General features: G+C 44.4%; 1 protein-coding gene across 1 annotated transcript in view; it reads right to left on the bottom strand.

The window, feature by feature from the left end:
- Frem2 (FRAS1 related extracellular matrix 2) overlaps positions 1–24,285 on the bottom strand; it is a 139,750-nt gene that overhangs the window by 29,093 nt on the left and 86,372 nt on the right. Inside the window, exons 7-11 of the mRNA XM_032898423.1 lie at positions 7,989–8,138; positions 5,919–6,128; positions 3,839–4,036; positions 2,485–2,649; positions 1,393–1,575 (exon numbers count right to left, since the gene is read on the bottom strand). Of these exons, the coding sequence (XP_032754314.1) occupies positions 1,393–1,575; positions 2,485–2,649; positions 3,839–4,036; positions 5,919–6,128; positions 7,989–8,138 (906 nt within the window). The remainder of the gene's footprint in view (positions 1–1,392; positions 1,576–2,484; positions 2,650–3,838; positions 4,037–5,918; positions 6,129–7,988; positions 8,139–24,285) is intronic.

The raw sequence follows: 24,285 nt of genomic DNA, 5'->3' as shown, positions 1-24,285 counted from the left end.
CCTACATTCCCACCCTCACTCCCCTACTCCCCCATCCCCGTCTCCATCACCAGGCTTCACATTGAAGCATTCAAGTTTCTACAAACCCCTGAGTTATACAAACCAAATGTCTAAGAAGTTTAAAAATAATGCATCGCAAACACTTCAATCATCGTCTCTTGATGTGCACTTTTCCAGATCAGATTTAAGAGTCTTGTCACATTTCCCTCATGCTGTCATTTCATTTCATGGAACAAGAGTTCAACTTTTATGGTAATGTTTTTTTTCCTATTTGATTATGCAGGACCCCAATTTAGATTATAAAATGAAAAATTAAGACATGTCATATGAAAAAATATGTCAAAATTTATTATAAATATCAGCTGGTATTTAAGGGGCTACTTGATACATGGATTTAGCATTGTTTAACTTTATTTGACTTCATTTGTTAGCTCGCGACATATTTATAATTTTACTCTGTTCACTAAAAGAATAACTTTATTTCTAAGATAAACAATTCCTTTTTAAAGGCTATACAGCGATATTCAGAAGGTTTTTTCTTTCATGTAAAATCTGCTCATCATCGCAGAAAAGACTGACTTCAAACTTTGTAAGTTTGTGGTAAATCGGTTTTATTTTCACAGCTTTTGAAATACATATGCTGTACTTCAAAGCCTGGGACTAACTCTGACTGGGTATGCAGAGGACACGAAGCTCCTTTGTAGAAGTTGTTATGTTTCTGTTACTTATTGATTTTGTTACTGACTGGATAACTCCTGCCAGCCACTTTTAATATTTTGTTACTGAGTCAGAAAACCAAGGTGAACAGCCTGGAGTGTGGTGACTGACAAGAACTAATAGCCTCTCAGGAGAAGAGGTAGAAAGGTAGAATCGGTTGTTGATGAGCAGAATTTATGTTTACGTTTATGCTGTCAGCGAAGAACACGAGAAGGGAGTGTCTATTGCTTTGCTAGCACAGAAACATAAATGGTAGAATGTCCCCAAACTAGCAGGAGGAAAACCCAACGGGTGCTGCTGTGGCTGGTACTTCATTATCTCTTCACAGTCGGTCCCCTGTTAGCAAGAAGCTGTCTAGCTTTAGGATCTGACCGAAGCTATTCAGCACGGTTATCACTCACTTTCAAATTTATAGCAATGCCTGACCAACCACTGAATGGAAAAGTCACAGATGGACAGAAGGCTCAAAACACACACACACACACACACACACACACACACACACACACACACACACACACACACACACCCAAGAGAAAATTCTAGAGACTCTTCTCTTTATATTCCTAGAGGGAGTTTAAAACTGCTCATTCATTTCAGCCCTCTTCCTTAAGTTCCCAGGTCCCACTGTGCTCCCCCAGTCCAGCTGGTGACAGACCCAGGGAAGACCCATACCTTCCGACACAGGGTGGTAATCCTCTCCAGAGGTAGCCGAGCCATCCTTGGTGTGGACTCTCACGATGGAAACCTTCGAAGTGTCTCCTTGGCGGATCACCGGAATTTTGACAACCACCGACTCTCCTGGTCTGCTGGGTTCAGTGACACTAAATTTGGTTTCTCCAAATTTGATAACAGCTTCTAAGAATGGGGAAGACACAGACAGATGAAAGTTGCTGGGAAAGGGTGGCGGGAGTGGGCATTTCTCTCCATTTCTGTTTCTTTTCACACAGGGGACATTTATTACTGTTACACTCTTGGCCATTCTCTGTTGCTTCAATATTAATGTGATTATTGAAGAAATGTTAAATGTATCCTAGGTCCTTCCTGGGAAACACACTGAGCCATGTCCTGGGAGTCTCTTTGTCTCATATCTTATGAGAGCAGGCCACCGAGAAGGGGCATGGAGGGTCCCAGGACTGGGTAGACATAAAGGCGTGTGTAGGGACAGGGTAGACATGAAACCTTGTGCTTCACTATGCAGGCATAAGCCGTAGCCTCCCCGTTAGCTTTGTCAGTGGTGCTGGGACTGAACTCAGGTTCTTGCACGTGCTAGGCAAGTACTCAACCACTGCACTACAATCAAAGGTTTTTGGTTTGCCAGTTTTCCCTATGTGTGCAATGTGTGGTGTGGGCATGTTGAGGCCTGAAGTTGATGCTGGGTTCTTCCTGCATTATTCCCCAAGGCACAGAGTCTTTCACTGAACCTGGAGCTTATCTAGCCTATGCTGTCAGCTTGCCACAGTGATCCAGCCTTTGCCTCTTCAGTGAAGTAGGGATTACTGGCAGCCTTACACACCTGCCTGGCTTTTATGTGGCTGCCAGAGATCAAAACTCTTATCCTGTGCTTGTCTGGCAAGTGCTTTATCTACTGAACTTCTCCCCAGCCCCTAAGTTTATCAGTTTGGGGTTCTGTTTTGTTTCCCCTTATGTCTCAGTTGTTTGCAGGTCCTACCAAGGAAGAGGGAGTACACTTGGGAACTCAGGGGTGGAGAGTGGGGTGTGGGCTTTGGTTCTGGGGTCACTGCTAGGAAGTCAATGAGTGCTTACTGTCAGCATCATCCTGGATCTTTATCAGGGTTTCATTCTGCTCGCCCACTGCAGCTCCAAAGGCAGAGCTGCCCTGTGGTGTGCCGAGGACCAGGCGCAGCTCCTCCACGTCCTCATAGAGATCATCGTCCATCAGTTCAAGGACACACGGCTTCTCCGACTCACCTGGAGCAAAGGACAGTGACACATTCTAGAAGGAAAGGCCAACAGCTAGAATGAAGCAGAAGAGGGAGGGAGGTGCTGCCTCCCCACTGCCCTACCAGGGCAAAGAACAGTTTATAATAAGCCTGGAATAAGTATTCGATGAGTGTGTGAGTATTTGAATCCAGTACCATATTTTCATAAGGATTTCTGTAATTTCTCTCTTTACAGCCTGGCACTCATCTTAGAAAGGAAAGAAAAAAGGAAATGACTGTTTTGTGCATGAGTTTCCAGAACTGTGGAAGTCCGTCAAGAGATCACTGCTGATTTGCCCTTGTCAACCTGACTACATGAGTTTCTCTCGTTACTAACCTCTGGCTTGTTGAACCAAAGCAATTAGATCCTCACCTGTCACAACTGGGACCAATATTATAGCCCTGACTACCTCAATCTCATTAAAAATTCTTTAAAACACATTAACAGCTATATGATAGATTAGCAGATGGATGCTCAAATATTAAGAAACGGGCCTTACTCTTGACAACTTAACCATTTTCAATACTCCACCAATGTAAGCAAAACTTTCCATGTCTATGTTTCTTTTCATTAGGATTTATTCCACAAAATTACACGGTCATGACAAAGTAGGGAAAAATCTGAGGGTGCTGGTATACATCGAAAGGGTGAGATACAATTTTTCCTAATAGCATTTCAAAGCTAACTTTAATTTCTAGCCTTGTGACATTTGCACATTTGATAAGTTCTTGTCTGCTAAGTTCTGAACTAACAATGAAATGCATGATTAGGAATCAAAAGGTTAATGAAGAGAGCCCAAGGCTGTCTACTTAATCTGTCCCATTGCATAGACCTTGTTGTTTAGTGCACATAAACTCATGTTGCAAGGTTGCTGGAAAATCTGGAAACTTGATTTTACTGGATTTTCCAGAGTACACATTGGCCAGTGCACACTTGGTGCCCTTAATTACATGTAGAAATTTCAAGGGCTTAAGAAACTGTGACCATCAACTTAATGACCTGAGTTCCATCCTCCAGATGCACATGGAGGAATGGAGAGAAATCCCAATTCCTAAGACTCGTCTTCTCACTTCACATGTCAGCCTCTGGCATGCCCACGCCCCTCCCCCATGTTCGTAAACACACAAAATAAATAACCATGATAAAAGATCTAAACCATTTTCAAGTGCACACATACCAGGGAAGAATGTGACAATGGAAATGTCGGTATTTGGGCGTTCTTCAAAATCCATCATCACCTGGGCAGACCCCTGCCTCGTGTAGCATCTCACAGAAGACCTGTGCTGGAGGTCACCACTCCTGTAGATCATTGCAACCACGTGTCCATCATTTTCGCTGCAAGTGTACACTCTTTCTTTGAATTGCATTTTGGGCACTATGAAAAAAAGAACCCAAAAACTCATGGGTCTAAATGAACAGAAATGTCCTTTGATTAAAAACATTTTAGAAGATACAGTTTAAAGCAGAGAATATGACAATAAAGGAGAACAGTAGCACCTCACTCCCAGTTACTTGCCAATGTTTGGACCTCGAGAGACCACTGTAAGAGTTTTTATTTCCCTGTTGTTGTGATATTCATCAGCCTCTTTTGTAGAATAAGCATGTGCAGGGAGAGCTTAGGCAGTAGATAAAACCGGAGGCCTTCAGGCGTTTGTGTCACGTGCTTTCAGATTTTCAGATGTTCTTGATACGAAGAACATAAAACATTGTACACATCATTACCTTCGATGCAGGAATGGTAGGGAAAGCTGGTGAGACTCTCTCTCTCTCTCTCTCTCTCTCTCTCTCTCTCTCTCTCTGTGTGTGTGTGTGTGTGTGTGTGTGTGTGTGTGTGTGTGCGTGCTAGTTTTAGGTGACACCAAAGCTAGGCCATCCATACACAGGTCTTACTGAGGACTGATTCCTTTCTTCCAAGCACCCTTGGAAGCATCATGGTAGTAAAGTGTCCAGATTTCTTTTTCAGTGATGATATTTAGAGAGGCCTGCTACAAACAACTTTTGTGTAGCAATTTCCTCCAAGACAAGCCTCGACTTTGGAGGGAAGCTCACTAAGATAATGGATGTTAGAAGGGAGATGAACAACAGGATGTTCTGAGTGGAGGTGAAACACCACATCATACAAGGAAGCTTCTTAAGTTCTAGGAGTGAACAACTCAAAGACTCCAGGAAGTCCCTGAAACTGACCAGATTCACTGTCCTGCACCCCCCACACACACTTCCCAATCATATAGAAGAAGCAGAGACACTCCCAGGGAAGTTGAGCTGACTGGAAGAGGCAGAGACCAAGCACAACACCTAGAAGAGACACTTTCCTACCACTTTAGAAAGTGCTACCTTGATGGTCACTTTCCTATCCTGACATCTCCAACCTGTTGAGCTGCCTGCAGGCTGTGCAGTGTGCTCCAGGGTCCCAGCTTTTGTAAGCTGTCACCCATGCTGGGATGGGCTATGGTGCTGCAGCTGTATTTGAGTCATTTCTGCTCCTGTAAGTGACCCCAATAGAACTACTTATAGGTTCAATTAGTTGGACACTGGTGGTATCCTTACTTTGGTCTCCTTAGGAGTAGTGTCACACAATAACAGTGTACTTGACATTTGATTAGAGAAATCTGAGGTGTGGCTGGGTGACAGAGATGGCAGAATGGTAAGATGTGGATAAAGACCGTGGATACTCAAAGGTTCATGAAGAAGCACACAGCTCTGTCTGCCCATGTGGTGAAGAAAGTTTGAGCCAGTCAAGACACTCATGACAATACCACATTGTTCTTTAAAATAGAAGGTTAATCTTTAAAGACTGTAATTCTATCAAAATGAGCAGGAATAGAAAAGAATAGAGTATCTGAATAGAGTGAATAGTGTCTCCCGTGACATCTTACATGTTGAAATCATACCCTGAGTGCCTTGAGAATAGGCAGGTAATCAAGATAAAAGGTCATTAGGGTGGACTCCACCCCAATACTTCAAAGGGAGAACTGGTCATGCAGAGTCTAAAGAGGAAAATGATGGGAAGAGGCCTAGGGACAAGACGGCCACTTACGGGTCAGTGAGAGGCCTTTGTCATCTTCCCACTGTGGCTTCAGAAGGAACCAAGTCTGCTGACGCTCATTTAGGCCTCTCACTAACAGTGTGGCAAGTGACTGTTGTTCAAGCCACCTGGTTTGCAGCCCTTTACAATGTCAGCCCTGGAAAATGCTTATCACCTACCTGCCATTTAATATACATTCAGTCTTATAACTGTAAAGTCTAAAGTCACTCACAGTCTGAGGCAGAGTCATTTATGGACACGGTGGCCTTGCTGGGTTCGCCAAGGGCAGCGTTCATAGGCATTCGAAGTACCAGTTCAAACTTCTCAATTCCCTCCAGCACTGGTCGTCCCAGGTCATCGAGGATGACAACGCGAACGGTCTGCATGTTGACGCCAGGTGCAAAGTCTAAATTGCGACTGATTCCCACATAATCTGTTCCAGCTAAAACCGTAATGAATACATTATTTACATGGGAAGAAAATTTAAAAAAAGAAATTACATAGATGACTTTATAATGTTGTAGAAACAGAGAACAGCAAATCCTACAGAGAGGTGTAATTAACAAAATAGAAAAGACCGGTTGGTGTCTGCACAGTTATTGATTTAGTGAATCTAAGACAGAGTTCTAAACCTTATGACCAATGGCTGGCTTTTAATCACATACTCTTGTGTTCCATGTTATTCCTTTTCCATCATTATTAAAGTCCTTTAATAACCAGTTATGAATTAATCAGAATATCGCATGGGAAAAATTACATGTAAAATAGATACTTTTAAGTTTTGCACATATCCATAAATATCTATTTATTTCTGTTTCTGGAGTGACTTTTATTGAGGCATAAACCCGAAAAAGTTAGAACTGAGTACATTCCAGCGCTGTTTCTCTGTCACCCACACTCACTCCAGGCAGTGAGAGTCATTTTTATTTTGTACCTATTTTATCTTCTAACGTACAACTCTGAGTGCATCCATCTTCGGTTCATTAAGACAAAGTTTCTATTTCTCACAGTTGGAGGTGTAAGTGAGACTTGTGTGCTGGGCATGTGCAAAGCCCTGAATTCAGTCTCCAGCATCTGAAACTCCAAACAAAAACCAAATGCACACACACAAAAATGTTTCCTTGTTTCCTTTGCACTTATTGTTCTTCATGTACACCTTCAACTCTGATTTGAATTTCATTCTTAAAAATGAATAATTTGTCTGGTGTGGTAGTGCACACCTTTAACTCCAGCATTTGGGAGGGCGAGGTAGGCAGATCTTTATGAGTTTGAAACCAGCCTGGTCTACATAGCAGTTCGAGGACAACCATAGATATGTAGGGCCTTGTCTCGTAAAAAGAAAAAGACAATAATTTGGGGGCTTGGCTTGGTCACACGTGTCTTTAATCCCAGCACCCAGGAAACAAAGACAGGCAGATCTCTGAGAGTTCAAGGTCAGCCCAGTCCACATAACAAGTTCGAGATTAACCCAGTCTATGTAGCAAGCTCCAGGCTAGCCAGGGCTATACAGTGAGATTGTATAAAAATTAAAAAATGAAAATGAAATGAAGAAAGGGGGAAAAGAAGAAAGAAAAGGAAATAATTTGGCTAAACAAATATGAACAGAAACATGCAGCCTGCAAGGCGCAATGGTGGTTCATTGTATGAACAAAGTTAGGCCCTCTGGATGACATTTTAAATGGATCAGCTCTTGCCCATTCTGTGTGGTCAAGTGGCCTGCATGATATATGTGTGTACTATGTCGCACTTTAGTCACACAGGATGAATAGATGTATATGAGAGAAATCATAGTGTCAGTCACTTTAAAAAAAAAAAAAGGAAAGGAAAACTTTAAGCCCCATGTTTGTCCTTAGGAGTATGCATCACCAGAGATTCAAAGCCCGGAATAAGAAGCGGGGCTCTCCCAGCTAGGACAATTTATATAACAGTGTGTGAAGGGCATCCTGCTCCATCCGAAGTATTTACAGGGACACTTGGTTAAAACGAGGATGTGGCATGAAGATGCCCTCCTGAACACCGTTAGATTCGGTGAAGATGGCAGGCCTAAGTACTCCCCTGTATATGTCAGAACAGTTGACCATGTTAGCTTTGCTGAGCAGAGAACCACACCGTGCAAACGTGGGCATCACACTTTAGCCTCTGAATCTTAAGTTACAACCCAGACTCTGGTTCACGGTCCTGAAATCTCTTTCCTTACAATGGTAGATCCATTCAGAATGTTTCATTCAGAGGAACTGTTCATTCAGTAGTTGGAAGCTGAGGAACAACATGAAAGGCTGATTTGACGTAGGAGACTGCTCACCGTCTGCAGAGGGAGGTTCTGTTTTCCGGGACCTCACTGTGACACTGGAAGGCTTCGTGAGGTCGGTCCCCGTCCTCCACACCTGCACCTCCACGTAGCCAGCACTCTCATCCACCGAATGCTGGGTATCCCCAAAGTAGAAGGCAGGCTCTGTTAACAGGGGCACAGACACCATCGCTGTTATTTCTACTCTTTTATCATCTACCTCTGAGAGGATGTACATGATGTGGTTTGCCTTTCACAGATGCAAATATCTATGTCACTGTGTTTTGTGGTGTCGGACAGTGAACCAGGGGCTCTGTGTGCCAACTGAGTTACATCCATAAAGCCATATGTAGGTCATAAATGGCTTCTAGGTGCCCTTCGAAGCTTAGCCAGAAAAATACAACCAGATGAAACACACACGCATAACACTCTTTGTTGGTTCTTAGAGTTTTGCCTGAGGATCCATTTTCTGAGTTGCTCACTAAGACCCAACCATGGGACAGAGAGATGGCATCTACATTACACTTCCTTCTGGTCCATTGGATTTAGAGTTAACTCACAGTATTTGAGTCCGTTTTTAACGAGAGGGATTAGAATCTACAAACTAGACTAGTAAAAAACAATGTCCCCAAGGCTTTAGGGAGAGCAGGGCTGGGTACTGGCTGCTTGTAGGGGTTTGGGTTTTCTCTATTCAGACTGAGGTTTCACTGCATAAATAACTCCATTCTGAGAGGTTAGCATCTGTCCTTATGAATGCGAATGCTACTTGGGCTCCATGGTCCCTGCTTCAGGAACTCCACTTCCTCCTTGTTGGTGATGAGTCTGTGATCACCTCCTCTCAGATTCTCTCTATGATCAACCCTGGACTCTCGATTCAGCTCAGAGGTCTGAAGGACAGTCAAAGACTAGGGAAAACAGAGGAATTACTTTTAAAAATACTTACAATTGAAATATAGATAGCCTCATAGGAAACTGCATAACGTCCCCTTATTGAGAGCTTATCCTACAAGCAGCCACAAACCAAGGTAAATACTCAAGAGAGCATGTGCAGATAGTCTACTTTTTGGTCTTTATTTCTACAAGATTCAAGAGGAGTTCGTCTAAGAACACACAGCTCACATGCCTTCCTAGCATCATTAAAGCACCTTCAACGTTAAATTTAGTGCTAAATTTCAGAGAATTAGATTGAACCCCCCCAGCACCGAAAGGGAATCTTAAACATTATGTGAGATCTTACGGGATCTCGCAATGGCTCGGAAAACCCCAGGTTGTGGCTGTGTGTGTGTGTGTGTGTGTGTGTGGTGGGCTAGTGAGAGCACTTGCCTAACATGTATGAAACCCTGGATCCCCAGCACGTGTAATAAAACAAAACCACAGGAAAAGCCAGAGGCAAACTTCCTTTGCTGCTGCATCTGCAAATTAATTACCTTTATTAAGAAGTAAAATACAAATGTGTGTTTCTCCCTTCATCTGACAGGCACATTTAGAAGCATCTAGCTCCCCTGGCCTCTTAAATCATATGAAACCAATCTTGGAAACATTTACCTATGTTCGTTCGGAGATGATAAACATGCCCACAGCATAGTTCCCCTCCCTTTATCCTTTCAACTTGGACACGAGGTGTGTGTATGGATGAAGGTGTTATCTTATAACCCCAGGCAGGCAGACCTGGAGGACAGACTAACGCATTCCTTACATTTCTCATCTAAGGAGGGGCAAAAGTGCAGGCGGGAGAAGCCAGAAAAGGACTCTTCTGAGCAGATGGCTGAACCAGGCTCAATAGCTTCCCCTCAGAAGGCTTTCATAATTATCACAGAGGCCCTGGACAAGTGCCTCCCACAAGTCACCCTTTTAAGTCTCTCTGTTTCTGGCACCAAACGGGTTAGGTTTCTAAACAAAAGCTGTGTAATGCAGTGATGTTACCTCCCATCTTCCTAGTCCTCACAGATGCGCATTAATTAGAAATAGAGCTGAAAAAAAAATCATTTGAGTGTGGTCATAAAAGACCCAGGGAGCTGCACGCTGGGGGTGGTGTGTGTGTGTGAGGGGGTAGGGATGGGTGGGGGGGGGCAGAACTGTGGTTGGCGTGTGCATTCATGTGTGTCCTATTAACCGTAAAGCAAGGCTCGTAAGCACCTTACAGCTTAGCACGGAGCTCACAGATGAAAACAGAGAGAGAGAGAGAGAGAGAGAGAGAGAGAGAGAGAGAGAGAGAACACACATAATGACTAAGCTGTAGATAACGAAGCAGAAAGAATCAACTACCATTGTTGCCTTCAGTCAAAAGCTGGAGTGGGACTGGAAACAGTGGGACTGGAGACAGTGGAACTGGAGACAGGGCTTTACTTAGAAATCCTTCCACTTTAATACAGTGGGAATTCAGCAGGGCATGAATTCTCTAAAATGAAGCTTTCCCTTGGTCAGCTAAGTTAGGTGTCTGACTTCTATCCACTGAGGGTGACAAGAAGATTGGTTGACTCGTCAGTTGTAAGGGTGACAGTTAAAATCTGAGGTGACTTCAACACAGTGCTTTCTACAACATCGAAAGTAGACAGCAGCAGTAAAAAGAGAAAACAGCCCCACTCAGTACCTATCACTTTGCTTATTTAACTGATCAAAAGAAATAGCGGAGGTATTGGCATCTCGGTGTCTCGTCGTCAATGCAGACGAAGGAAAACGAGAATGCTGGTGGTCATATTTAAATTTCCCATTCTCTCTTGTGAGTTCTAAAATTTGGATGGACTTACGCATGCTACTACTGGATCAAAATCTTAGGTATGTAAACGAGTTACAGATGCTGCTGGGAGCTGCAGACATTATGAAGGCCATATTAAAAAATATTCTATGTGTATGAGTGTTTTGCCTGCATATATGCCTGCGTACCACTTGCATGCCTGCCTGGTGCAATGGGGAGGCTAGAAGAGGGCATTGGGGTCTCTGGAGCTGGAGTTTCAGATGGCCGTGAGCTGCCGTGTGTGCTGGGAACCGAACCCAGGTCTTGAAAAGAAGCCAGTGCTCTAAACCACCGAGCCATCTCTCCAACCCTGTGCTCGGGGCATTTAACGTACATTACAATCACAAGGAGGGAATGAGTGAATGGGTGAAGACATCCAGCAGGAGAAGACACCAACGCAAGGTCCAAGACAACTGCTCTGTCTGTGCTAACAAATGGTTTTCTATAAGGAAGACTTTTGCCAAGTGTGAGAGTCTGAATAGGTGTGGGTCTGAGAGACTAATGTTTTAACGCTTTGGTATTCGGGGGGAAGTGGCACTATTTGACAAAGATTAGGAGGTGTATCCTTGTTGGAGGAAGTGTGTCCCTGTGGGCAAGCTTTGAGGTTTTGTAAGTCCAGGCCAGGTCCAGTGGCTCTCTCTTCCTGCTGCCTGTAGATCTGAATGTAGAACCTTCTTTAGCCCATGTCTGCTAGCATGTGCTACTCCCTGTCAGATAACAATGAACTAAACCCCTGAAACTGGAAGCAAGCCCCAGTTAAATGTTTTCCTTTATAAGAGTTTCTTTGGTCCTGGTGTCTGTTTTAGTTAGGGTTTTATTGCTGTGAATAGACACCATGACCATAATAACTCTTATAAGGGAAAACATTTAGTTTGGACTGGCTTACAGTTTCAGAGGTTTAGTCCCTTATCGTCATGGCGAGAAGCTTGGTGGCATGCAGGCAGACATGGTGCTGGAGAGGGAGCTGAGGAAGAGAACTGGCTGAGATCTCAAAGCCCACCCTCACAGTAACATACTTCCCCTAGCAAGGCCACACCTACTCCAATAAGACCACACCTCCTAATAGTGCTATTCCCTATAAGCCAAGCATTCAAACATGAGTCTATAGGGGGCCACACCTATTCAAACCACCACAGTGTAACAATAGAACATTGACTAAGACACTGAGCCTCTCCGGTAAGCTTTTATCACCCTGCCCTTCCTTAGGTATGTATAATACTAACTGAAGACTTTAAATCTGTCACAGACATAATTCATATTAGAATCCAAAGCAAAGTACACAGCCCATTCAGTTCCCTAACTCGGCACCGTAGTATGCACGGCACCCTGAACTGCGTACAGACCTGAGCGTCTACAGACTTAACGTGGGAAGCAGGCAGTAGCTTGACTGTTAAGCAGAAGGATGATAAAAATAAAACCATGCTGTCTGCAGCCCCCACCCAGGCATTACTGAAAACATCCCTCTCAGCACTTCATCCTTCTCAGACAACAGCAGTTCAGAGCACATGTTTAGTCTCTCTGCTCAGGACAGATAAGTCATATCTAAATCATGGGAGGACCTCACCAGGAGGGAGTTTTTCCAAAGGTGCACTGAGAAGGTGTGAAATTCCTAAAGGAACACAGGATCTCAGCTCATCCTTCAGACTCAAGGGCAGAGGTTCAGGCACTCAAGGTAGACTTATTCTAGCTCATTAAGCATAGCCAGACTTGCAAATAAACACTTTTACTTCATGAAGTCTGCTTTGCTAACAAGGAGGTGAAGGGAAAGGCGTGCTCACACACCTGCAACAAAGACTAAGGTAAATAATTCAAGTTCTATTACCAGGAGGAGAAAGGGAGTTTTCTATCTATCTATGTATCTATTTATGTATCTATGTATCAATGTATGTATGTATGTATGTATGTATGTATGTATGTATGTATCTATCTATCTATCTATCTATCTATCTATCTATCTATCTATCTATCTGGTGTCTGGATTGGTGTTTACAATTCCACTGTGTCTCCTGAGATGAAAGGATGTGGTACCAGCAGTAATTACTATCTGGAGCCAAGTCTTATTTACTCATGCACGCACAAGGGCCATCAGGCAGGTAAGCTCTGTAACTCTAAAATGTTTACTTAAAATTGAATAGGATAGAAGCTTGTATGCTGTCTTTGGGCAAAGCTTCAATGCTGTCTTTGGGTTTAGTGTTGAAAATAATACAGGGGACTTGTCTTTAACCTAGAGAGCCCTTGGGAGGTTTTGATGCTGTCCTGGTTTGTTTTCTATTGCTGTAAAAAGCACAATTACCAACAGTAAAGTGGAGAGGAAGGGACTATTTTTGGCTTACAGTCCTGGACCATCACTTATGGAAGTCAGGGCGAGAATTCAAGCAGGATCCAGAGAGGAAGGTGGCTTGCTTCCCTGGCCTGCTCATCTACCTTTCACAAGTATCCCAGGCCTCTGCCTCCAGAGATGTGAGAGTCCAAAGTGCATAGGACCTCCAAGTCCAATCAAGAAAATGTCCCACAGACAAAGCCATGGGTCAACTGATGACAGCATTTCTTCGGCTGAGACTCTTTTCCCAGCTATGTCTAGATTTGGGTAATTTGAAAAAGACTAACCAGCAGACCAAGTACTGAGCACTCACAAACCATGTCCTACAGGCATATCAATGTCACTCTATCTCAGAGTGCAAAGGGTTAAGTTCCATTCCAGAACCCTTTATTTTTCATTGTAACAAAGCACTTCCAAAACAACTTTGGGAAAGATGACTTTAATTTGGCTTGCATTTGGAGGAGAAACATTGTGGCAGTAAGGTAGGCGTCAGAAGTCAGAAATACGAGCTGACTAGACATAATGCTTCCACATTCACTAACAGAGAATGGACAGGAAGTGGGCTCAGCCTATCAAACTCAAGGCCTGACCTTAGGAACACGATTTCTCTAGTAAGCATACGAGACTGTAAGAAAAGTCCACGTCCAAAACGTAACTCCCATCCCCCGACTTCTCTCTGGTTTACCGCCTGGATGCAGCTAGCTAGCTAGCATCATGTGATGTCTGAATTTTCCCAAGAACCATTTAAAGGGGCTCTAGACTGAAACAGACAGGCTGGACGTCAGCAATGTTACCCTCCTGCTGGGAAAATTTCCATGGACCTCACTGCCCGGAGGATTGTCTCCAAACTTCTCACTATGAACTCCAAGACATTGGACCTTATGGACTCCCCCTGCCTTCTACACCGTGTGCTGGTCACTTTCTGCTCAGGGACTCAGCATCTGGAATATCTTGCATGTGCTGCCCCCCGCCAGTTCCATCCACTCTTTCCTTAGTTCTTTGGGGACTATTCTGCCTTCGCTCTTGGCTCAGCCTATTGGGCAGAACTGAGCGTCCTCTACTCACAATGTACTTTCTTGGCACTTAGCTCCATCAGTATCTGGCAATGGGTGCATAATAAGTATCTGTTGAATGAGTTGGCAACAAGGTAAAGATCGTTTATTGTCCATAGCAACCGAATAAATATGCGAGTCCTGTGCTGGAAGCCCAAGAAGTAGTGCCAGGCGGTGTCGGTGTGCAACCCGAGGGAGCATGCGGTTGTCTGGGCCAGAGAATGACCTAGTAGGCCCTTCTGATCTGCAACCTTTACAGTCCCGAAGTATTTCGACTCTGTCCTACATTTCTTTCCAGAAATACTTTACATACATAAACATACATCCTAAAAACGACCTTCTGTCTAGTCTTTGAAAACAGTTTTCAGAATTATCGTTGAAAAACCCACGTTCAAATGTATATTTAAAGGTAACTTTAAAAGTCTTCCTCATTTTTAAAGGCACGTGCCAATTTTTTTTTTCTCAACAACAATTCTTTCCTTCAGAAAGAATGAGACAAGTTAGTGCATACTCGGACGCTAATAACAATGGACCCTCCCAAACGCTTCAGTTAAGAATAAGGAGTGGTGAGCCTTTATCCAGAAAGATAATGCCCCCCAGTCTATTGCCAGTGTAGCTTCGCCCCAAAACTTACCTGATCTTTCTGTGGGATCAACACACATTTTAAGTGAAAATTTAAATATCATAATCATGAAAAATTTTCACTATGTATTTGCATGAATTAAGATTTTATGAATGAATTGTATCTGCCCACCTGAGGCACCCGTATGAGTGAATGTGTGTGTGTGTGTGTGTGTGTGTGTGTGTGTGTGTGTGTGTGTGTGTGTGTGTGTACCTGCCATGGCATACATGTGGAGACCAGAGGATTTCTTTTTTTAATCTCCTTCCACTGTTGAATCCAGGATCAAATCCAAGCTATGAGGCTTACATGACAAGCGCTTTTACCTGCTGAGCCATCCTGCCAACCCAACACTTTTAATTAATAATTAACTTCTTATCCCACTGCATTCTTTATGTACAATCAAAAGGAGGACCGGAACATTTGTTAGGATTCGCTAGACACTTTGCTGATCGCAGATCTGTACTGCTGTGCTGGCTCCTGAGAGCTCACCTCATCAGCAAAGTCAAAATTCCTGGAAGCCAAACATTTTAAAGGGTCTCGGGTGAATAGCATGCGTGAGATTCAGGGTCAGGGTACAGGGATACAGTGCTGAGCCAGGTGACAGGTCCCACAGTGCAGAGGGTGGCTTATTGTGTAATAGTGACCCAGGAAGCTGCCTTGCAGACAGAGCTAGGTTAGGAAATAGAAAAAGGACAGAAAGGCCTAGGAAGGGAGGAGAGGGTGTGGCTGTGGGTGTGGCTGAGAAGGGACAGTGTAGAAGGGGAAGTAGAAGTTTGTAACCTTGAAAGGATCCCATCAGAACTCAGGTTGCAAAACAGAGGATGCTAAGAGCACTGTGAACTCACAGAAAGGAATAGCCAGAGAGCTGAAAACCTATTCCGAAGCAAGTGTCCACCAGTGGACTAGATCAGCACCAGTGGACTAGATTAGCACCAGTGGACTAGATTAGCACCAGTGGACTAGATTAGCACCAGTGGACTAGATCAGCACCAGTGGACTAGATCAGCACCAGTGGACTAGATTAGCACCAGTGGACTAGATTAGCACCAGTGGACTAGATCAGCACCAGTGGACTAGATCAGCACCAGTGGACTAGATTAGCACCAGTGGACTAGATTAGCACCAGTGGACTAGATCAGCAAGGACTTTAGCATTCTAACCATGGAGGCCATCTGCCAGTCATCAAGCCAAGGCCCACTAGTGTCCCCAGACTTCATTGTCCCTACTATCCTTAGCTAGCTTTCCCAAGACTCTTGCTTGTTGTTTCTTACTAGTGTAAGACCATCTACCAATTAACATGTTCTGCTTACACCCGTGAGGGCAGACGGAAATGTACAATTACTCCAATTATGAGGAGAGAGGGAGCATCACTGAGACTTTTGGGGCAATAACACAACTCAATTTATAGTCCTGAGTGTAATTAATTGGAAGAAGACTGGTTTAAGAAGTCTTGAGTCAACAAGGCATCTGTTTTACAAGACAAAGGCTGCAGAGGCAAGCATCAAAAGCCAGCCGCAGGCGGAGAGCAGCCAAGTTTTTGATGTGGTGAAAACTAGGATCTTTCCAAACCCACACTGTATCTTTCAATTTCCAGACTGCACCGCCACGATGTGTTTAATAAAACATGGAAGGAGGGCTGGAGAGACAGCTCAGGGCTCAATCTTAGCACCTGTGTCCAAGCCTGCGTCTACAGCTTTGCAGTGAAAATGCAGCGTATGCAGTGGCTGCATTTGACTGTTCACCTTTCCAGGTCACACCAAACATGTCTGGTTTGTTGTAAGTTGCCTCCAGTGCTTTACAAGGTACAACTGCCTTCCAAGGTAATTATTGTTCACTTCCTGTTGACAAAATCAAGCTGAGTCTTGGAGACGTTAAACAACTTGCTACACAATCTCTCTAAAGCAAGCAGAAGTCAAACACGACGTACTAATAGGGTAAGATGTGAATTACTTCCCGCCAAGTGATAATTTCTTTGACTCTGTTTAAATAAGTTGAGCAATAAACATACTTAGGTATTCAAGGTTTCGGAAGATTCTCTTTGAAGATGCATAATGAGAAATGGCTGTGTGAAGGAAAGAAATGATTTTCTATGCAGGGCAAAACAAGATTGTTATATGTGCCCTTGTATAGTTGTGGGAATACAACTCTCACTCAAGAAACAAAGGGGAGGAACAATAAGAGAGGGAGAGAGGGTGCTCGAAGCTGCTGCCCCCGCATCAGAACTCACCAGGCACGAGTTACTCAGGAATACTTTTATAGCTGCTAACTAATGATAAATTCATAAGACTTCCAATCGACAAAGACTCAGACATGTGGCTGATTTATCTGGGAATCCCAGCAGCTGAAGGAAGAAAGGCAACAACTAATGAAGTGTTAAGTGTAACCTGTGTGAGGTCTCAGGGAAGGAGCATGGGGCTGACACTGGAAAAATAAACAATGTCCAGCAGAGACTGGCTAAGAAATGACACTTGAAACATGTCTGCTGGCAGCCAGAGGAGGTCCAGAATAAACAGCCCAATCCACTCTGTTTGGATCCGGGCTCAAAGGGGATGTGCTCTCCTCTTGTAAGGATCCTGACGATGCTGTTCGGCATGGCTGTCCACTGTGTGGGTGGCTTTCTAGTTAGTGTAGCAATGGCAAAAGCCTCTCTCCTCCAAGCTCAGAATGCAGGACCTCTTGGGTCACTGTGCAAAGCCTGACCTTAGGACAATCCCTTCTCTGACTCTCAGATTCATGCTTTGTAACACAAGGATAGTCCAACTGGAACACGTGATGCCAGATCACCTGACTTACTGTTCTATCGCACTCTTTTGCCTTCTCTGGGGATCAGGACTTCTTGCATAGGTTCTAGTTGAAGTAATTTCCCCCTAATTTATGTCTATATAACCTGTCCGTATTCCTTATCAGAGGGCAAATAGGAAGAAAATTCTCTCAAGTGGGAGTAGAAAAACCATTCTGGCTGCATAACTTGTTGGAACCCAAGATGATAAAATGTAGGTACTATAACCTTTATATCTCATATGCAGATAACCCATACTCAGTAACCCACCTGTCTCTAAAGCTAATTCTTTGGTGGATGACTAAAAGTGTTTGATTTATAACCATTTTCTTTATTAACCAATGCAGCCGACAGAGAATGAAAAAGCAAAGCTTAAACTCTCCCAGACCAGACTGAGCTTATGACCTCACGGACGGTCCCGGCAGAGCCTTGCGGGCTATGGAGTTGAGAGGCAGTTCTAAGGGAAGGCTGTGTAAAGGGACTGAGAAGCACTGTAAACCTGAAAGTCACTTTAGTCAGACTATTGGCGCTCAGGTAAATGCAGTGTGGCATACTATTATAAGAAGCTAGACTCTTGAGGCACTGATATGAGTGGGTTGGAGGGCTGAGGGGCATGGGTGGTGTGGAGGGTGATTCGGGCAGGGCAGCAGTGTGGATGAGGCCCTGGCTTTTCATGCTTGAAGGTGGCATCACACAGCATGGTATAGTATGCTTGTGTTACAGAGCATGGTGAGAGGGGGCAAAGTGAGCTAGGAAAACAGGTGTCAATGACCAGGCTCTGCAGGTCCCTGTGACCAGAACCTTGTCATGGAGATATCTGGTAAAAGATATGCTCAGTTTTAAGATAGGCAGCAGCCTGGTGAGTTTTAGAGGTATGGGGGATGGATGGACAGACTACAGACAACAAGTTTCAGGTGTGTAGCAGACACTTGAAGCTGGCTTTGGTGTCATACGAGCTGTTCCGATGAAGAAAGACGACATAAGGAGTAAGCCATAGACATATAAAATGAGCATGGACTTTGGGGTGGACAGGGAGGGGAAGGAGGGCTGGTATTGTTATCATTCACTATGATTGAGGATGTAGGCGAGAGGGGGCTGGAACTGAGCAGCTAAGAGCACTTGCTGCTCTCACAGAGGATCCAGGTTTGATTCCCCCAACGCCAACATGGTAGTGCCCAACCATCTGTAGTTCCAGTTCCAGGGGAGTTGATGCTGTCTCCTGCCCTCTGCAGACACCAGGCACACAGGTAGTGCTCAGACATACACGGAGGAGGAGGGCAAGGATTATCTGCTAGAGTCCACACAGTCCATTTCCTGCTTTGCTTTCCCTTGATGTCTCAGGGTGACGGCCCGCTCACCCGTGTGGTACCGTATATGGGGTTGTCTTTTCCCTCTTTGAAAACAGAAAGGAAAGAAAAGGTGGTTTTCACCCACAGCTGAATTCCTAGCTCTCCCATAATTACAACATGAGAGTTTTCAACGTTCTTTTCTAGAAAAGCCAAGGGAGAAAATGTTTTGAACAAGGTCATAGTTTCCTGTCCCTAGAGAATTAATCAAGCCATTCTGCTAATGGCTGACTATTGAACCAAATCCAGGGCACAGAACAAGGTAAGTCTACCGACCTCGAAAATAACTTGAAACTAATGTACGAGATCAAGTCAGCAGAAACACATATTACATCTGCCAGGGCTCAGTGATCCCTGGAAAGTGGCCTCAGCCCTTTGTCCCCCATTTAACTGCGTTGGGTAGTCTAGATGGTCCCTTCTCCTGCCAAGGAGACCACACACAGGTACAAAGCAAACCTTGGCATTTCTTTCCTTTCTGTCTCTCATCTCTAGGGTCACCTTACAGCACCGGGGCTGTGGGAAATCTGTGGCTTTTCACGTTTACTTATTTATTTGTTTTTGAGCTTTTCCTGGGAGTGGACAGTGAAAACCACTCTTCTGAATGAGGGCGAATCTTACACAAACAGAAGGCAACCCAGAACAAGCCCTTCGTTGGCCTTCTGACCTGACAGCTTCACGTTGTAACACAATGGGGGCGGGGGACAGTGAAACCAAATGTTTGTGGAACACACTCAGGGAGATGGAACAGAGCTGTTTAAGCCCTGTAAGGGAAAGGTGTACACCCCCACTCCCCACAGGCTTGAAATTTAACTCTAAAAAGTGGTCTCATAAAGAACTACCAAGCATTTCTCTCTCTCTCTCTCTCTCTCTCTCTCTCTCTCTCTCTCTCTCTCTCTCTCTCTCCCCTCTCCCTCCTCCCTCCCTCCCTCCCTCCCTCCCTCCCCCTCTCTCTCTCTCTCTCTCTCTCTCTTTCTTTCTTTCTTTCTTTCTTTCTTTCTTTCTGGAGAACTGGCCTGTCTAAGGCAGTGCTGTCCTCAATGGTACAACCCTGTCTTTACAAAAGAGATTGTCAAAGCCCAAAGCTCGCATGGCAAATGTCCATTCACTTGTCAGCTGTCAGTTTGAGTGACTCCATTGAAGTTTTTTGTATGGAGAAGCGGGTGGGGAGGTTCTTTCTGAGAGTCAGGGACAAGCTTCAAGACCTTCAGAAAGCTTCCTGTGGTAAGCCGGACTTTATCTTTTGCCAGGCTGCATGGGTGTGTCTAGCTTCTTGTTCGAATTCTAGAAAAGGGTTGATCTGCATTCAGCACTGTTTTTAGCACCCTGGAGCTTTTGCGATACTTAACGGGGGCCAAATAGGGAAACATCCTAAGGGGTGCATAGCAATCTCTTAGTCTTTGTCATCTTGCACAGTGTCTTGAACAACACAAGCATTTAGCAAACACCTAAGAAAGCAAAGGCATGGGTTCAGTCACCGCTAGGCATCTTGGGAAGCTGTAGGATTCCTCAGTCACCACTAGGCATCTTGGGAAGCTGTAGGATTCCTCAGTCACCGCTAGGCATCTTGGGAAGCTGTAGGATACCTCAGTCACCGCTAGGCATCTTGGGAAACTGTAGGATACCTGGCGGGTTCTCTAAAGTGAAGGTTCATTCCTTGCACCCACAGGATGGCTTACAACTGTGTGTAACTTCAGTCACAGGGGATTCGATTCTCTCTCTCTGTCTCTGTCTCTCTGTCTCTGACTGTCTGTCGGTCTCTCTCTCTCTCTCTTACACACACACACACACACACACACACACACACACACACACACGGGGGGGGAGGGAGGAAACATTCATACACATAAAGTATAAGGAAATAACTTTAAAAAAGATGAGAGAGAACAAAAACACGTCTATATTTGCCCAGAGCAGAGGCAACTACTACCGAGTCGATCTGCATACAGCGGTTTTGTTTGTGTGGAACCTGAGGATCTAGAGGGCTGACTGTATTTCAGGGGCACAGAATAAAGACCTATTTCTAAGAGAAAAGGTAGCTATTTTTTTTTTTTTAAAAATTCTGTAGAAGTGTGAAAGGAATGTTTTATCCATAATCTTAAGTGCTTTGGATGTCTAGAAATGTCCTAAAGGATGAAGGCATTTTTAGTTTTAGCCAATTTTTATAATCCCTATGTAGACTATTACTGTGGTTACTTGCAGCACGATGCAGCTGTTTTTATCAAATGACACATCTGTATTTCTTGCTGTGGGATGGGTAATAATGGTTGTCGGTTTAACATACCTGGAACTTCAGCTACAGAATGGACTCCATCAGATAGGCTTGCAGACATGCCTGTGGTGGTGGTTTTGGGATTGCAAACTGAAGTAGGAGTGTCTAGCCCACTGTAGGCAATGCCATCCCTTGGCAGGTGGCCCTAGGTTGTCTAAGAAAGGTACCTGAGTAAGCTAAGGGGAGTAAGATAGCCATTTATTATGCATTTTTAACCTTTTTTGTGCATTTTATAGCTTTAAAAATTATATGTATAGCGGCTGGGGAGAGTTATACACACAACTAGAGTGCCTAAAGGCCAGAGAAGGCATCAGGTTCTGTGTGCTGGTGTTAAGGGTGTCTGTGACTTGTCCTGTCTAGGTCCTCTGCAAGAGCAGCATGTACTTTTAACCACTGAGACATCTATCCAGTCTCTGTTTTTTATTATAAAATTCTCTCAACCCACATGGTAGCTCAGAGCTATGTGTCACTACAGTTCTAGGGGATCTGATGTCCTCTTCTGGCCTCTGTGGGCACCAGGAAAACACACACACACACACACACACGCACACACACGCACACACGCACACACAATTAATTAGAAAATAAAGTATTCCCTTAGTAGCTCTATGGTTACAAATTTTAAAGTCTGGTGTTTGAAAGGCTGCTTCTGAGATTTATGTGATCTCGTAACACTGAAATAGAAGTCATCGCCGTCTGAGATCTTAAGGATAGACGTTCAGTGATCTGCTTCCAGGGCTTAAGTAAAAATAAGCCATGGATGTTTACACTTCTGATGTCTGCAAGATCAGTGTAGCCAGAAACTGCACTCCTGTTAGAAGAGATGGGTATCAGGCAGACAGTGTCACTATGAAAAGCACAACGCAAACACAAGGCGTTATCTGCCCGGAAGAATCTGAGGAGAGCCAAAGCCCAGGGCTGCAGAGAGAGAGAGCGGCTTCTGCTGGCTGGTTCCCCCAAATGGCTGCCAAAGGCAGTGCTGGTGTTTGTTGTGAAGCGACGGATGACGCTAACTCGTTCTCCTGAGGATCCCAGAGGGCTTACGATTGGCAGAGAGTGAGCTAGGGCAGCTCATCTGCGACTTATTTGAACATCTACAACATGTCCGTTATTCTAGACGGTTCAGGGGCCGGAGACAAACCAGAGTGTATAGCTTCATTTGACAAAATTTAGTGCTAGGGTGCCCCAAATCCTTTGGCTCTTACAGTCAGATCAGAAGGCGAATGTGTGTGTTTGATATGCACACTGCCAGTAGGATACAGAGTGGGTTTCACAGGTTGATGCCATGAGAGCTGTGGTCACACTGGCTCAGAGCTCAAGAGCTGTTTCCCTTAGGTGAGTTATTAAACCGCAGTCAACCAAGGCAGGCTGTGCCTTCAAAATGTACGCCTAGTATGAGAAGAAATTCAGACGCCCAGCAGGGTGGGTGCTCATGCTAGCACTGGATATAAGTTACACATGAAACACTGGAAAATAAAGCAGTATCTTTGTGAAGTTGGGATGGAATCCAGGGCCTTTTACATATTAGGCAAGCGCTGTACTACCTACCCACACCCCTCAAATAAAGCCCTGAAGAAATGAGACAAGAGCTGATGGAACACCGTGCACACTTCTATGCAACGGCTCCACCCCGACCCTCTCCGGTAGAGCCCGTGCCTGCACACAAGGCTCTGCGAGCCCAGTTCACTCTGGGTAAACTGTGCGTAGTTCCTGGGCTTGCTTTCTTTGTGGGCAAGAAGGTCACTGTTCCATGTAAATTATACAAAGTGCTTAGCCATTCTCACACAAAGCTCTGGAGTCGTTTCCTTTTCTGGTAATCCTGGTGAAATGTTCTCGGGCAACCTGCAGAAGGGATCCAAGTGGCTTCTTGCCAAGCCTCCATGAGTACAGTGGGGAAAAGTGCCCCTGTGCTGGAGGAGTGAGCTGTAGTTACAGATTCAGAAAGACCAGGGGACCTCCCCGGCAGCAAGGTCTTTTGGTGGCTGAATCAAAGGGACCCCAACTGCTACAGACCCCACTCCACCAGTCTCTGACCCTGACGTATTTCCCTTATCTTTTCATCATCCATTCTTTCTGGGGAATTTCCTGCATGAGGGAGGTCCAGAGTTAAAGACAGAGGCTAGGAAATGGGGACCTAAGAATGCAGGTTCTTCAATGGCTGAACCTGGAGAGGCCTACTTCTCTTCCTCCTTGTCCTCCTCTTCTTTCTCTTTTTTCTCCCCATCTCTTTCGTGAATTGCTCTCTCACACTGACAGAGGAACTTTCTTCCCTTGAGAACTGAAGCTGAGCGACTTCATGGTGGATTTTACACTTTCACTACTGAATAAATATGTATGTACTTATCCGACACCAAAAATGAAAAGTTCATAATAGGGCTAGAGACAATTAGCTTTCTATCCTCTTTCATAATTCCTATCTTCACCTGCATCCAGTCCTTCCTTATCCTTATATTTAGCCTTTCTTGTTCTCTTTTTTATATATACTGTATCCACATGTACATCTGTTCACACACACACACACACACACACACACACACACACACACTGGCTATAATCTTTTTTATTTTTATACTTTATATTTTTAAACTTGCAACTTTTTATTTTAATAATAAAGTTTAAAACAAATAGATGGACACAAAGGCCTTTGTTTGACAATGTACTATCCAGTAATGAACTTCAGCTGTGTGTTCAGACAAGTTTCAGTCTGTGACAAGCAGCAGTTCTTACTTGCAACAGTTGCTGAGATGAACTCCTGGATTACATTTGGTTGAAACAGTTTCTGGTAGTCTGTTTTGTGGCCTTTATACACTCTACTTCCTGTCAGTGAACTCTGGTGTACAGGATTCACCCCGTGCCCGCTCCCCTCTCCCCTTTGACTCCCACGGGCCATGATTTGAAATGTCATCTTTGCAGACTTGACTTAAAAGATGGTTTTGTATCAATCCTAGCCTACTGCCCAGTTCTTCCTGTGTGTCAGAGCTGGAGAGACAGCTCAGTGGAGAAGAGCACCGGCTGCTCTTTCCAAGAACGCAGGTTCCATTCCCAGCACCACATGGTGGCTCACGGTGTCCATGGAACTCAAGTTCCATGGGATCTGACAACCTCTCTGTCTAGGCTTGTATGTGATACACAGACATACATACATTCAGGCAAAACACCCACGCAGATGATAAAAATTAAATTGAGCTTC

Source organism: Rattus rattus, chromosome 3 (genome assembly GCF_011064425.1).
Source record: "Rattus rattus isolate New Zealand chromosome 3, Rrattus_CSIRO_v1, whole genome shotgun sequence".
NCBI lineage: Eukaryota > Metazoa > Chordata > Mammalia > Rodentia > Muridae > Rattus > Rattus rattus.
The sequence above is the reverse complement of the archived record's forward strand: the minus strand, read 5'-3'. Positions and strand labels throughout refer to the sequence as shown.